We start from the raw sequence: 11465 nt of genomic DNA, 5'->3' as shown, positions 1-11465 counted from the left end.
AAAAATACTACTATTTATTAAAATAACTTATGATCCAGATAGTAAACCGTCATCAAATTTGTCGTATTATTTTTAAACGTGATTTAGAATAATCTGTAATTTTTTCATAATTTTATCATTTTTAAAATATGTATAAAACATCCTTAAGACAAAATCTCTATAGAATTCGTTGTTCTTAACTTTTTTTGATTTTAAATATAATTCTATTAATTAATTTAATACATTTATTTGTATTATTCTTAAAGAAATAATGCTGATAAAGTTAATCGGAGATTGATCAAAATCGCAAATAATGATTTTTTTAAGACTTAAAAAAGAATCAGGTTTTTTCATTTAAAAAATAGATATAATCTACACACACACAACACACACACACACACACACATTTTTAAATGTAAATTCAAAAATATATGTATGATATATTTCATATACTATACATATATCTTCGTCTATTTACTGTAATAAGAACAATATATAGAAGAAAATATTTAAATATTCTTGCGTGTGTGTTTGTGTGTATTTCTTTCAAATATATTTTTGATTAAAATAAAAATGGCATTATCTACGATATTTCGCAGCAGGAAATCAAGATAAATATTCAGTGTATCGAAGAGAGAGTCTGAGAATGTCGAGCCCAAGAGGATCTGTTCGCGAAGGCACAAGAATCGTACTGAAAGAAATAACCGCGACTCTCCACAATTCTTCGCCAATTCATCCTTCTCGACGAAAGGTACTAATATCAAATATTTTATCATTTTAGCATTGTTTTTCTTTGTTTTTTATTTGCTTAAGAGAGAATTATTCTGACGCGCAACGATGAGAAAAGCGTGGCGGGAATGTATGGACTTTCGCGAGACGACTTTTCTCACGTTCGTTTGCGTGAAATTAATGGTACGCTTTCAGGAAACGACGACGACCGATGCACCGCCCGCTCTTATCGTTCGTATATTCTCTTTACACCCTTCTTCGCGCTTCCTTCTCCGTTTATGCGGCTGACAGTCAGACCGGAGAGAATGTATTTCTATAAATAAACTTCGTATCTCCAGAAGTACTTTGAAACAAAAATAAGTTTTGCTTCCCGCCACGCGGGAGCATTTCTTTGATGCATGAAGAACGCGGATTTGTTTGTAGATATTTTTCATTTCGATTCGAGTTTTAGTGCTGAATTCTCCAATGCTTTCATCCGCTATAAAAAGATAGCTGAAATATACTTTGAACTCGAAATGGATTAACTCTTTTGAGAATTAGGTGGATGAAATCTTGTATATGATATAAACAGGCATGAATATAAATATTTAATAATTTCTTCATAAGTATTTCACCCATTTCTTTTTAGAATTATTTAAATTTCTCCATTTCCTCTGTATTAATTTTTATTTGATAGATTTTCATGTTTCTCCATATCAATATAAATCGAATTATTTATGGCGCAGAGCAATACTTTGTCGCTTTCCTGTATCTTTCTGCGTCATGACGAGTATGTGAATAACGATTATATGGATTATAACATGCGTTAACATTGCGGCTATATTGCAGATATTGATTGGCGATGTAAAAGATATTTTCATTTTCATCGAATCGTCTCACCGCGATTCCTCGTAATCCTCGTACCGATGTCCTTCCTTTTGGGTGTTTCGCCCGGAGTGGAATGGCTCTTTAACATACTTTGTCTCTTATCTCGCGACGCTCCGTTACCAAGTGTGTTCCCATCGCTCCAGATAGCGCCACACCGATCGGTTGTGCGACTCTTACGCGGCTCGATGGTCGAGATTGTCGAGAATCCTGTTCCCACCACTTCCATAGTTGGTGATCTTTGCGGCATAATGTCCGTACCGCGTACGGCGTGTGCGCGGCTGGACGCGGTATGGCTCGGTGGAGCTAGTGTTAGTACGCATCATCGTGGCATGGTGGAGGCGATGTTATCCGCGGTGCAGCTTTTGCCGATGGTCCGGTTGACGCGCGACAACGTCGTGTGAAGCTCTTCTTGACGCCGAGGATTTCTTATTTAGTTTGTAAGAGGTAAGGCGGTTCCCTGTTGTCTTATCCTTTCCCTCAGTCTCTTCCTCTTGGACTTCTCACCTCGCGCGTGCACATGCATGTACATGCGTCGTGCTGCCGAGTGTGTCAATCCGACGATGACGGTGGCAGTAGTGTTGGTGGTGGTAGTAGTAGCAGCGTTAGGTACTAGTAGTGGTGGCGGTGCGGTGGAAGTCTGGAGTATCGACTAGGAACGCGCCGGGCTAATATTAGAATTTCGACTAAAGATATCTGCAGTTCATCTCCCGCCACCAGGCCCTAATTTTGGGTCTTCTTTTGCGCGGAACATCTTCCTTTTTTTTTCCCTTGGGACGAACGTCCAATATAAGCAGATAAGAATATCTTCGCATCGTATACTCCAATGCACGACCTCAAAAATATGTCACAACGATAGGTGTCGTGTACTTCGATCGATTAGAAAAGAGACTTGATTGACGTTTGTTGTTATTTAATTTTATCACTCGCTCTCTTTTACTTACTTTTTCTGTCTTGTTCTTTTCCTAATATTTTTTATTTTATTCGTGTCTTTTATCATTATTGCTCATTTTCTCCCCTTTTCGTTCTTAATGATCGTTCTTTTAATGGAGCACTCTCTTCTATTAATTGACTTTATACAGATTACAGATTAAATTTACCTATCCATGATTTTTTTACATACTATATGTAATTATTTTTTATCACCAGTATAATATTTCTCTGTTAATTGATATTTTTCAAATTGTTTTTTTTTTCCAAGAGTCAATATCCAATTCAGTATTAATAACGTAATATAAATATGACGAGAATTACGTGTGCCTCCTTGTGCAATTTCTTCTTATGTATATTGTGTGCGTTTTACCTAAATTTAGAAACATCATCGCTTGCATCAAAGTGTCAAGTGCCGTGTTGAAATACACATTAAGAACTAGAAAGAGAGGATTGCTTATCTTAGAGGGATGAGACAGACACACCCTGAGATAGCGATGAAGTCTCTGTCAGCACGGTCAAGTGAGAATGAGTCATTCCGACGGTTGCGTTGCAATCTCGATGATGTCAAGAACACATCGAACAAGGATCGCCGAATAAGGATCGCAAAACACTCGTGTCTCGTAATAAATTAGATTATCATTTCTTACGCTGTACTTGATATTTTTTTATTTCCTTTCCAGAAAGTTAGATTGTGCTTTTACGACGTTCTGTCTAATGAATGATGCAATCCTCGTTTTCTATTTTCTGAAAATAAATAATGTTAGTAAATTTTTTTTTTCGAGAATAATTAGTTATGCTATGTTTTATAATGAGTCATGCCTGAACAAGAAAGAGAGATCATAAAAGATGTTGATATGCAGTTAAGAAATATTTAGAATATAAAACAGATCGAATACTGCATTGTGCGTGGGTACGAAAGCGTGGGTAAAGTTCGAAATAACAAAGATTAATATTTGTATTAATTTCAAAATTATTCGTGCATGGTATATTTGTTCGGCAGAGGATAAAATTGTGTCAAGAGTAAAAACATAGAAGGGGAAGTGAAATCGTCTTATCGTAGGGTTCTTTGAACCCGTGTGTAAATATGGGATCACGTTGTACGTTAATGACAGTCAAAAGTGGAGATTCTTCGAAAAGTCATGGGGAATCTTCTTTTAAAGGTAATTTTGTGATGCGTTTAATAAAGCATTTAATTATTATTTCTCTTTAACGTCTCATCATTTTATAATGCGTGCAGAAACAGACAATGAGTTGGTTAATTACCGCGTGAAATACAATCGCGTGTTTGGAAGTATTATTTCTCAATCAGAGAGTTAGAATGTTCGTTGTTTCTCTCATTGTAAAATACAAAAAAAAAACAATATTCCTACCTATTTTCATAATAGTATATAGTATTAAATTTAATTATAAATATACAGCTAATGCGAAATAGTAATTGAGCGAATGTTTTCTCTAGCGAATTTATGCATCGATTACATTTCTTCACTTCACTATTACGATTTTTTTGGGAAGACATTCTTGTAGTCTTCTAATTTTTTTTTTGTGATGACTCCATGTTCTTCTGTATTGAACTGCCGCACGCCTTAAATCGATATTGTTATATCAATGCACACTTTGCTACAAGTTAACAAATGTCCACAATTTTCAGCATCTCTTTGCTCGGTATAGAGCAATTGTAGTGTTATCGAGACAGATATTTCCGTAGTTGTCGTCTTGCAAAAGCGAGCGGAACTGGCACTACTAAAGCCTTTCTCTCTCAATGTCTTATAATTAGCCTGAGCGAGGCGTGAAGCGATTACGCAATTTCTTTTACGAAAATCGTCAGATCTCGGACTGTCAGCTGACTTAGCGAAGTAGTCAGTAAGCATTGATATTTCGCAGATTACAGATTGGTTGCGACTGGCGTAATATGGAGTATATCCATAAACTTTTGCATCGTGCCACAAGCCCAAGAACGTCTCCTTCGCCCACGCTTATGGTATATTGCGTCGTATACGCCTTCGAAGGTGTTTTCTGTCAAACTTTCCTTGACACAGATTGACGTGATTGTTCATAAATCTTTGTGACAAGTAAAAATCGCAAAGAAAGTTTTTTCATTAAAAGATGTCCGACGGACATGAAATATTTCTGTTATATATACATTAAAGAATTCTCATAAATCGCCCATTATGTGTTCGATGGACACTTCATTTAAATTTGAAAGAAAAGAAAGAGATACGATAGTCTCGTAAAATATCTTAACGCATTTTTTTATTTTCAGAGCGGCAATGATAGTCCCTTGACTCTCCCGAAGACAGCAGAGCATGAGGTCAAGGTTCATTTTGCTCGCGAGTTTGCCGATGTAGAATCGGTCACGGAAAATCTCCGTTTGGCTCCGGAGAGTCTTTCGTCGGCCAGCAGTTTCCATAGTCTCAGCAGCACTCTCAGTACCAAGAGCAGTAGCGGCATATGTACCGATTCGACACCCCAAACTCCTGATAACGTAGCGGACACATCATACGTGAACTCCAACATACCCGGTGTAGAGGATTTGATCCTCGCGTGTGCAGACATCCATTTAGGAAGTGAACACGACAGTCAGGATCTTAGTCAAGATCAGACGTTTACATCGGCCATAGATGAGGTACCGTTTCCTACAAGAGATTGTTCCCTTAACGAAGATTTGTTGGACAACGCCGATAATGAAACGCAAGTGATTGAAACGAGTCCTCAATTATGCAAGACAGCGCCCTTGAATCAAACGCATATTTTGGGACCGTCTAATAACACACTTCCCGTTCAAGATTCACAGTTCGTAATTTCATATCCTCCTGCAGAAGAATACGTACTACAAGTAGAAGAATCGATTGATAAGCATATTCCGCTACAGGAAAGTGATAATACAGTAAGTGAGCTTGAAACGTGTAACATTGTGAGTAATCGTATAAAGGATTCACTGCCAACAAGTAACGTGAATGATAATCAGTTGAATATAACAACTACTATTTCATCCAGTAATACAACTTTCGATGCGATCGCGCTTAATGAAGAACAAACAATAAAAAACGATTGCGACGCCAAAACACTACCCCTAGAAGATCCACAGTCGTGTCCTACCGAAATTTCTGTTCCGTCCATATCCCCGTTAGCGCAATATGCGGATCTTTCGTTACCTAGTTTATCCAGTATATCTTCACCACTAGAAGATACTGATAGTAGTAAAACGAAAGAAACGAATATACAGACTTTATCAGAGCCTAAGCAGGATACGTTAACAGTATTGTCGCCTTCCGACAATCTCGATCAAAAATTGTGTGTATTATCGCAAGTAATTGTAAATAACTCTGTTACTCAAGCTGAAACGAACGAAATTATCAAGGAACAAAAGTTGCCTGAATTAGATGATAGTATTGTACCAGATAAAGAAGATAACATACTATTATCAAATAAGACCAGTATTATAGAACCAAAAACATCGGAAGTTGACGAAAATTTACAGACGAGTGTCGATAAAAAAGATTTAGAGGTAGAAAATAGCGTAGTATTGAATGAAATACAGAAATTATCTGAAGAAGAAATTGCCATATGTAATGAGACCCATGTTGTAGAAAAACAAAATAATTCATCAGAAACTGTAGTTATAGAAAAGGAAGAATGTATTGTGGAAAGTGCAGCTGCGACGAGTGCTAGTAAAAAAGACACATCTATTGAAACTCTCGATCGTACACTTACTTTACAAGAGATAGATATAAACTTTGCACCAGATGAAGAACAATACGAGGAATTTAAACCTCAACGACAAAGTACTACATTGTCGTTGATCAATGGACATATTGAAGAATTAAAATCTACAGTGGAAAAAGTTACTAATGAGCTACTTAATCCTTCACTTGAATTCACGGAAGAGACAGATCAATTTGTCAGTGCAACACCTGAATGTAAGTTATTGAAAGTTCTTTTTCGTAATTTTATTATTGAGATTTTTAGATAATTACATATGAATACTATTGTTTTTTTTCCAGTTTTCCAAGATCCTTCGACATTTGATTTTTTGTTAGCACGAAGTAATCCTACACATACAAATCGCCTTAGAACCGAATCTTTGTACGTTAAGTTTGACCCATTGGTATCGAATACCAGCATGTTGCCTCAAGGAAATGCCCAAACAATAAACGAAGAGAAAAATGGCAAAAATGAATCGCCACTTCCTGACGTTGGTACACCAAAACGTAATCCTGCCATAGCGGCTATAGATAGGCTGCTTTTTTATAGTCCTCTCCCTAATGCAACGATGCAAAAATCAGAGGAAGTTCAAGAAAAAAATGTAATTGAAAATCTTTAAATTACTATCTGTATTTTTAATTACCATGTGAAGTACTTCATATTAAGTTTTGATCACGAGACAAGCATTAAAAGCAAAATTTGTTTAGGAGCAGCCAGTAGAAGAGCCTAAATCAGACGTACCACTTATTGATCATATAGATATGAGTAAAGAACTTGAACTTGTAAGAACGACGGTACTGCAATTGGAGGAAGAATTGGAGAAACAGAAAAAGGAGCACGAAGCAGAATTGGAAAGACAGAAAGCAATCTTTCAGGAAAAAATTAATAAACTGCAAGCACAAATGTCACAAGAAATAAAAACCAAAACCCAGATGACGTAAGTAATTTACTCAAAATAAATCCGTTTAGATTAAATAAGTAATTCATTCAAAATAAATTCATTTAGATTAAATAAAATATGAAAACAATTGGTTTTTAGGGTTGTTGTGGAAGAATATGAAAAATCGATCAGCAGATTACTCGCAGACCGAGAAAGAGATCGTACAAGCTTTGAACAAGACAAGATGAAATTGCAAGAAGAATTGCAAGCAGCAAACCACCATCTAACTAATACGGAAGCAGCATTTAACGATGTGCACAAAAAATACGAAAGACTTAAAGGAGTTGTATCAGTGTATAAAAATAATGAAACTGTACTAAAAGAAAGTATCCAGGAAAATGTAGAAACCATAAAAACATTGGAAACGCGATACGATAAACTCAAGGAACATGCAATGACTCAACTAGAAAAGTATACTATCAATATAGACATATATGTCATACAATATTTCTCGGAAAAACAGATATCGTGATGTATTTTAATATCTTATTATATTTTAGGGCTAATCTGGAGTTGGATGGAATACAAAAACAGAATGAGGCGGAAACGGTCAAATTGCATGCAATGATAAGGAAAGCAGAACTTAAAAGCAATTCGCTCGCCGAACTTGTGGAGCAGAAATCCAAGGAAAATAAAGAACTGGCGAAAATCTTAGATGAAGTTATCGCCAGGGTCGGTCACGGAAACTCTGAATGAAAATGAGGTATCGCGATTGTGGCGCGATTAGTCTTTATTTTTTTACTTGTCCTTCACTGTCTTAAATACAAATATATGTTAGATACGATTGATGTATGTATACGTGCATTAACTCGTAAAGTTATTGCAAATTGCGTTTTACTTCAGAAAAACGCCTTTTATTAATTATTTATAAGTTGTGAAATATAACTATTTTAAAGCTAATAAAACTGTGCTTATATTAAAAACACATTTTTATTTATGCGATAAAAAATGTTCAATACCCTGTATGTGGGTGTAACAATATACACATCCCCATTTTTAAATCTTACCTCATTACTGTAACACATTTTATCTTATATTATTAAGTTATATAAAAATCATAGTGTAAACACACGTCGATTAAAGGTATAAGCACCCATATATTTGGTCATTTTAATAATGTTCTGTGTTTGCCAAAGATTAAATTTTTCATACAACTTCCTGAATTTTACTAATTGTACTAATGAGTACTGTCAATTTATTGGCCTAGTATCGACAAGGAACAGTACGTGATGTTTGGCTAATTTCAACATGCGATCGCTTGTACTTCCAGGTTTTCGTGGAATATTTCTATTTTCAAGATCAGGCATAAATTTTTTGATTGTGCGTGCCAAATTTGCGGCATATTGTTTAAATTTCGGATGATTCATGCCAATGCCTTTGCTTCGTAGGGCCTCTGCAACTGCCCAAAGTAATTTCTAGAAATAAGCAAGAAAATTATGTCTATCAAAGTATATAGCATATTAAAACATTAAACAAACAAAAATCAACGATACAAACCTTTCTATGAGTATCGCTTAGTTCGCTTTTTCCTTGATTGACAGACGTTTCATTTTTCGAAAGAATACTGCTCGACGAATGTCTATCCCATGTAACCTTTGACGTATTTTTTATTTCGTGCATGCAATCAAACGATAAACTTTTCGCCCATTTCAATCGTGGCCCTTGCAATTCTTCCTCACATTTTCTTTTTCTACTTTCTTCTCTTGAAGAGGTTTGTTTCGCATCTTCAAATTCGTTCTTTTTCGGTGTTGAAAATAAAACGCGTTTAATTTTTTGAGTGTCCGTATTATTTGTACCTAATAATTTGCTAGGACCCGCATGATCTGATGGGGGACTTTGAAACAATGCACGTTTCGAAGTTTCTAATTTGGATTTATATGGACTTGACTCATCTAGCATTAATCTCCGAACTACTTTCTTCTTTGCTGAACTTCTTGGGCTTTTACCTCGAGGACTCTTACCTCTTGGACTTTTACCATGTAGACTTTTACCTCTAGGACTTTTTCCTTTTTTATGTGTAAGTTTCCTGTATTATATAAAAAAATATGTGTATATATATATATATATAATTATACTCTATTAGTTATCATATTTTTTAATGGAATACATACTTAATTGGTATCATTAACTGCCTTTTATCAGTGAGTCCCAATCCTTTCAAATTAGCGCTACAGAAAGTCCTACGTCTTTTGGTTAAATGTGTCAATCTCTTCTCTGGACTTTGACCATTTCTGCGTTTCATCAATAAACTTCGCTTTCTAGCACTTCCCGGTGGTTGTTTGGAAAACCATATGTTACAAGTAGATTGTGTCTCAGCTCCTATGTATGTTTCACACAATTTAACTGTTAAATTCTCAAACTCCTCTACAGTTCTGCTTCTGTTATAACTGAAATTTTAAAAGTAGTATTAAAAAGGTAGAATTATACTTTATGGTAAATTAAAAGCTATAATAAATTGAACTCACTATATGCCATGGAACTTGTGAGAATAAGCCTGAGGCCATGTTAAAGCTTTAGCCTCTTCTTCACCAATCGTATGATAAAGAAGAGGAGAATGCTCCTGAGATAAATCTGACTTATCCACGCTTGGTAGAACTTTAACTATTCCTTTAATCGTATTAACTGGACTTTTTATCTCCTTAGGAACATTGTATTGTACGTTCAAATTATTGCTACCACTATTGTTTATGACTAATTTTGTATCTTCGGCACTGTCAGTTGACAAATCACAAGCGTCAAAAGCATTAGTCAAATTCCTCGGAGTACCTTTTGCACATTGATTCGAAACATTCTTATTGTTAGTTTCTACGGGTCTCTGCTGCTGGAGCTTTGTGCTTTCTGTATCCGAACTTCCATTGGATAATGGGCAAATATAAAACAATCGACGATTTTCATAAATGTGTCGTAGAAAATCAGAACAATCACTTTGGCATGTTGTATGTCTTGGCGGAGGTGGAACACCACTCAAAAACTTATTAATCCTAACCAGCATATAACTATCTGCTTTTGCAATCAATTCAGCTTGAGTAGGTTCTTGAGGAGGAATCACTGCCAATGTACTATTGTCGATTAATGCCTCAACGTTTTTGTTACATGTATCACTTTCGGTATCACTATCGAACATTTCTGGACTAGAGACATTTGGGAATGTCTCCCTAATTTGAGAGCTCTCATATTGATTGGCAAAACAGCAATCCATATGTTTTTTATCTAAAAATTCAGAAAAGTATTACATTGCAATAATTTACAGTGTGCAACACTTATCAAATTTTTTAAAAACATGTACATGCCCAAATGCTGCTTCAATTGTTGGCAATGTATTCTTTGTGTACACTTTACCAATCCTAATATATCATTCTATTGATAATGTTCCATGAAAGTTATAAAAGTACGATACAAATCTGAACGTGTATCTGATAATGGAGCAAAACACCACATTCGGTGCGCGTGATACGTGTGTATATATATATATATATATACACACACACACACACACACACGCGTGTGTGTGTGTGTGTGTGTGATGTCTCGTGTAAAATCGAGTACGTAAGCGTATACTTACATTTCAGTATGACAGCCGAAAGATTTGCGTCCCTCTTTCTTCACATATGTCTGTTCCTTCCGTGGCACAAAATATTACTTTTCATCCGCGAGACGACGGAGGAACTCCGTTCGATAACGCACTTTATACACTAGGACTAGTGTGAGCTGTAGGGCCTGTAAGCCAGGTTCATTTGTTTTTCGAATCCCCGCGAATCACAATAATTCTACTGTTGCGTACTGTCCCCCCACCCCATACACTCGATGGAATGTAATGATCAGTTTAATAACCTTATCTTTAATAACAACATATATAGCTACACCTAGAGTCGTAGATTTATCAGAGAGGCGCAACCGGCTTAAGTCAGTATGACAAAGGTACTAGGAAGAGTACTAAACATGGCTGACATGCTATGAAACTGCCTTTAAACTGTCAAACAAGATAAGACAAAGTAATGTAAAATTATATTTAAATGAATCGTATCAATTTTTTAGAGAGAATTTTTATGTATTAATAAGTCAGTTGATTAATTGTCATTATAATCGCTTTTGCGTATCATCATAACCTCTTAATTTGCACTGCTGTTAACGGAGTAAAACTTTATTCAACAGTAAAAATTCTCGATAAAATTATTCTTGAAATTAAAAAAAATATTACTGTATTACTCAGATAAATAATTCTGTATGATACGTAGAAGAATTTCATATGGTTTAATCTATGGAGTATTCCAACTGTTTGGAATGAAGTAATTTTAAAGTCATTTGTGATTGCTTGTTT

General features: G+C 35.5%; 3 protein-coding genes and 1 long non-coding RNA gene across 7 annotated transcripts in view; 2 read left to right on the top strand and 2 right to left on the bottom strand.

The window, feature by feature from the left end:
- The window catches only part of tacc (transforming acidic coiled-coil protein), a 9503-nt gene extending 1449 nt beyond the window's left edge, over positions 1-8054 (top strand). The window contains exons 2-7 of one of the 4 annotated variants that reach the window (XM_018453211.1): positions 582-730; positions 4766-6422; positions 6507-6808; positions 6915-7144; positions 7247-7558; positions 7648-8054. In XM_018453211.1, coding sequence (XP_018308713.1) covers positions 626-730; positions 4766-6422; positions 6507-6808; positions 6915-7144; positions 7247-7558; positions 7648-7843 — 2802 coding nt within the window. In that variant the 5' untranslated portion in view covers positions 582-625 and the 3' untranslated portion in view covers positions 7844-8054. Of the gene's footprint in view, positions 1-509; positions 731-3308; positions 3666-4330; positions 4484-4765; positions 6423-6506; positions 6809-6914; positions 7145-7246; positions 7559-7647 lie in introns of those variants that run through there. The other 3 variants (XM_018453210.1, XM_018453213.1, XM_018453212.1) reach the window with 3 other exon arrangements.
- Positions 1363-2711, top strand: LOC108725912 (uncharacterized). Its single transcript, XM_018453215.1, has one exon. The coding sequence runs from the start codon at positions 1614-1616 to the stop codon at positions 1974-1976; it is 363 nt and encodes a 120-aa protein (XP_018308717.1). The 5' UTR covers positions 1363-1613; the 3' UTR covers positions 1977-2711.
- LOC108725913 (uncharacterized) lies at positions 3208-4269 on the bottom strand. The gene is made up of 2 exons (XR_001936772.1): positions 3982-4269; positions 3208-3249 (listed from the first exon to the last, which is right to left on the bottom strand). It is a non-coding gene; the product is annotated as an uncharacterized lncRNA (long non-coding RNA).
- Positions 8055-8086: 32 nt separating the features above from the next.
- Positions 8087-11004, bottom strand: mi (cyclin E-interacting protein minus). Its single transcript, XM_018453214.1, has 5 exons — positions 10710-11004; positions 9613-10357; positions 9259-9534; positions 8645-9173; positions 8087-8562 (listed from the first exon to the last, which is right to left on the bottom strand). The coding sequence occupies exons 2-5, from the start codon at positions 10344-10346 to the stop codon at positions 8338-8340; spliced, it is 1764 nt and encodes a 587-aa protein (XP_018308716.1). The 5' UTR covers positions 10347-10357; positions 10710-11004; the 3' UTR covers positions 8087-8337.
- Between the last annotated feature and the right edge of the window lie 461 nt (positions 11005-11465).

Source organism: Mycetomoellerius zeteki, unplaced genomic scaffold, assembly GCF_001594055.1.
Source record: "Mycetomoellerius zeteki isolate Tzet28-1 unplaced genomic scaffold, Tzet1.0 scaffold367, whole genome shotgun sequence".
Taxonomy (NCBI): domain Eukaryota; kingdom Metazoa; phylum Arthropoda; class Insecta; order Hymenoptera; family Formicidae; genus Mycetomoellerius; species Mycetomoellerius zeteki.
Note: the sequence above shows the minus strand (reverse complement) of the source record. Positions and strands in the feature narration are given on the sequence as shown.

Excerpts from the sequence above, each read along its gene's own strand:
- LOC108725912 (XM_018453215.1), top strand. The coding sequence starts at position 1,614 with ATGTCCTTCCTTTTGGGTGTTTCGCCCGGAGTGGAATGGCTCTTTAAC.
- mi (XM_018453214.1), bottom strand. The coding sequence starts at position 10,346 with ATGGATTGCTGTTTTGCCAATCAATATGAGAGCTCTCAAATTAGGGAG. Across the intron at positions 9,535-9,612 it reads CACAAGTTCCATGGCATATA|TTATAACAGAAGCAGAACTG; the intron begins GTGAGTTCAATT and ends TTAAAATTTCAG. Across the intron at positions 9,174-9,258 it reads CAGTTAATGATACCAATTAA|GAAACTTACACATAAAAAAG; the intron begins GTATGTATTCCA and ends TATATAATACAG.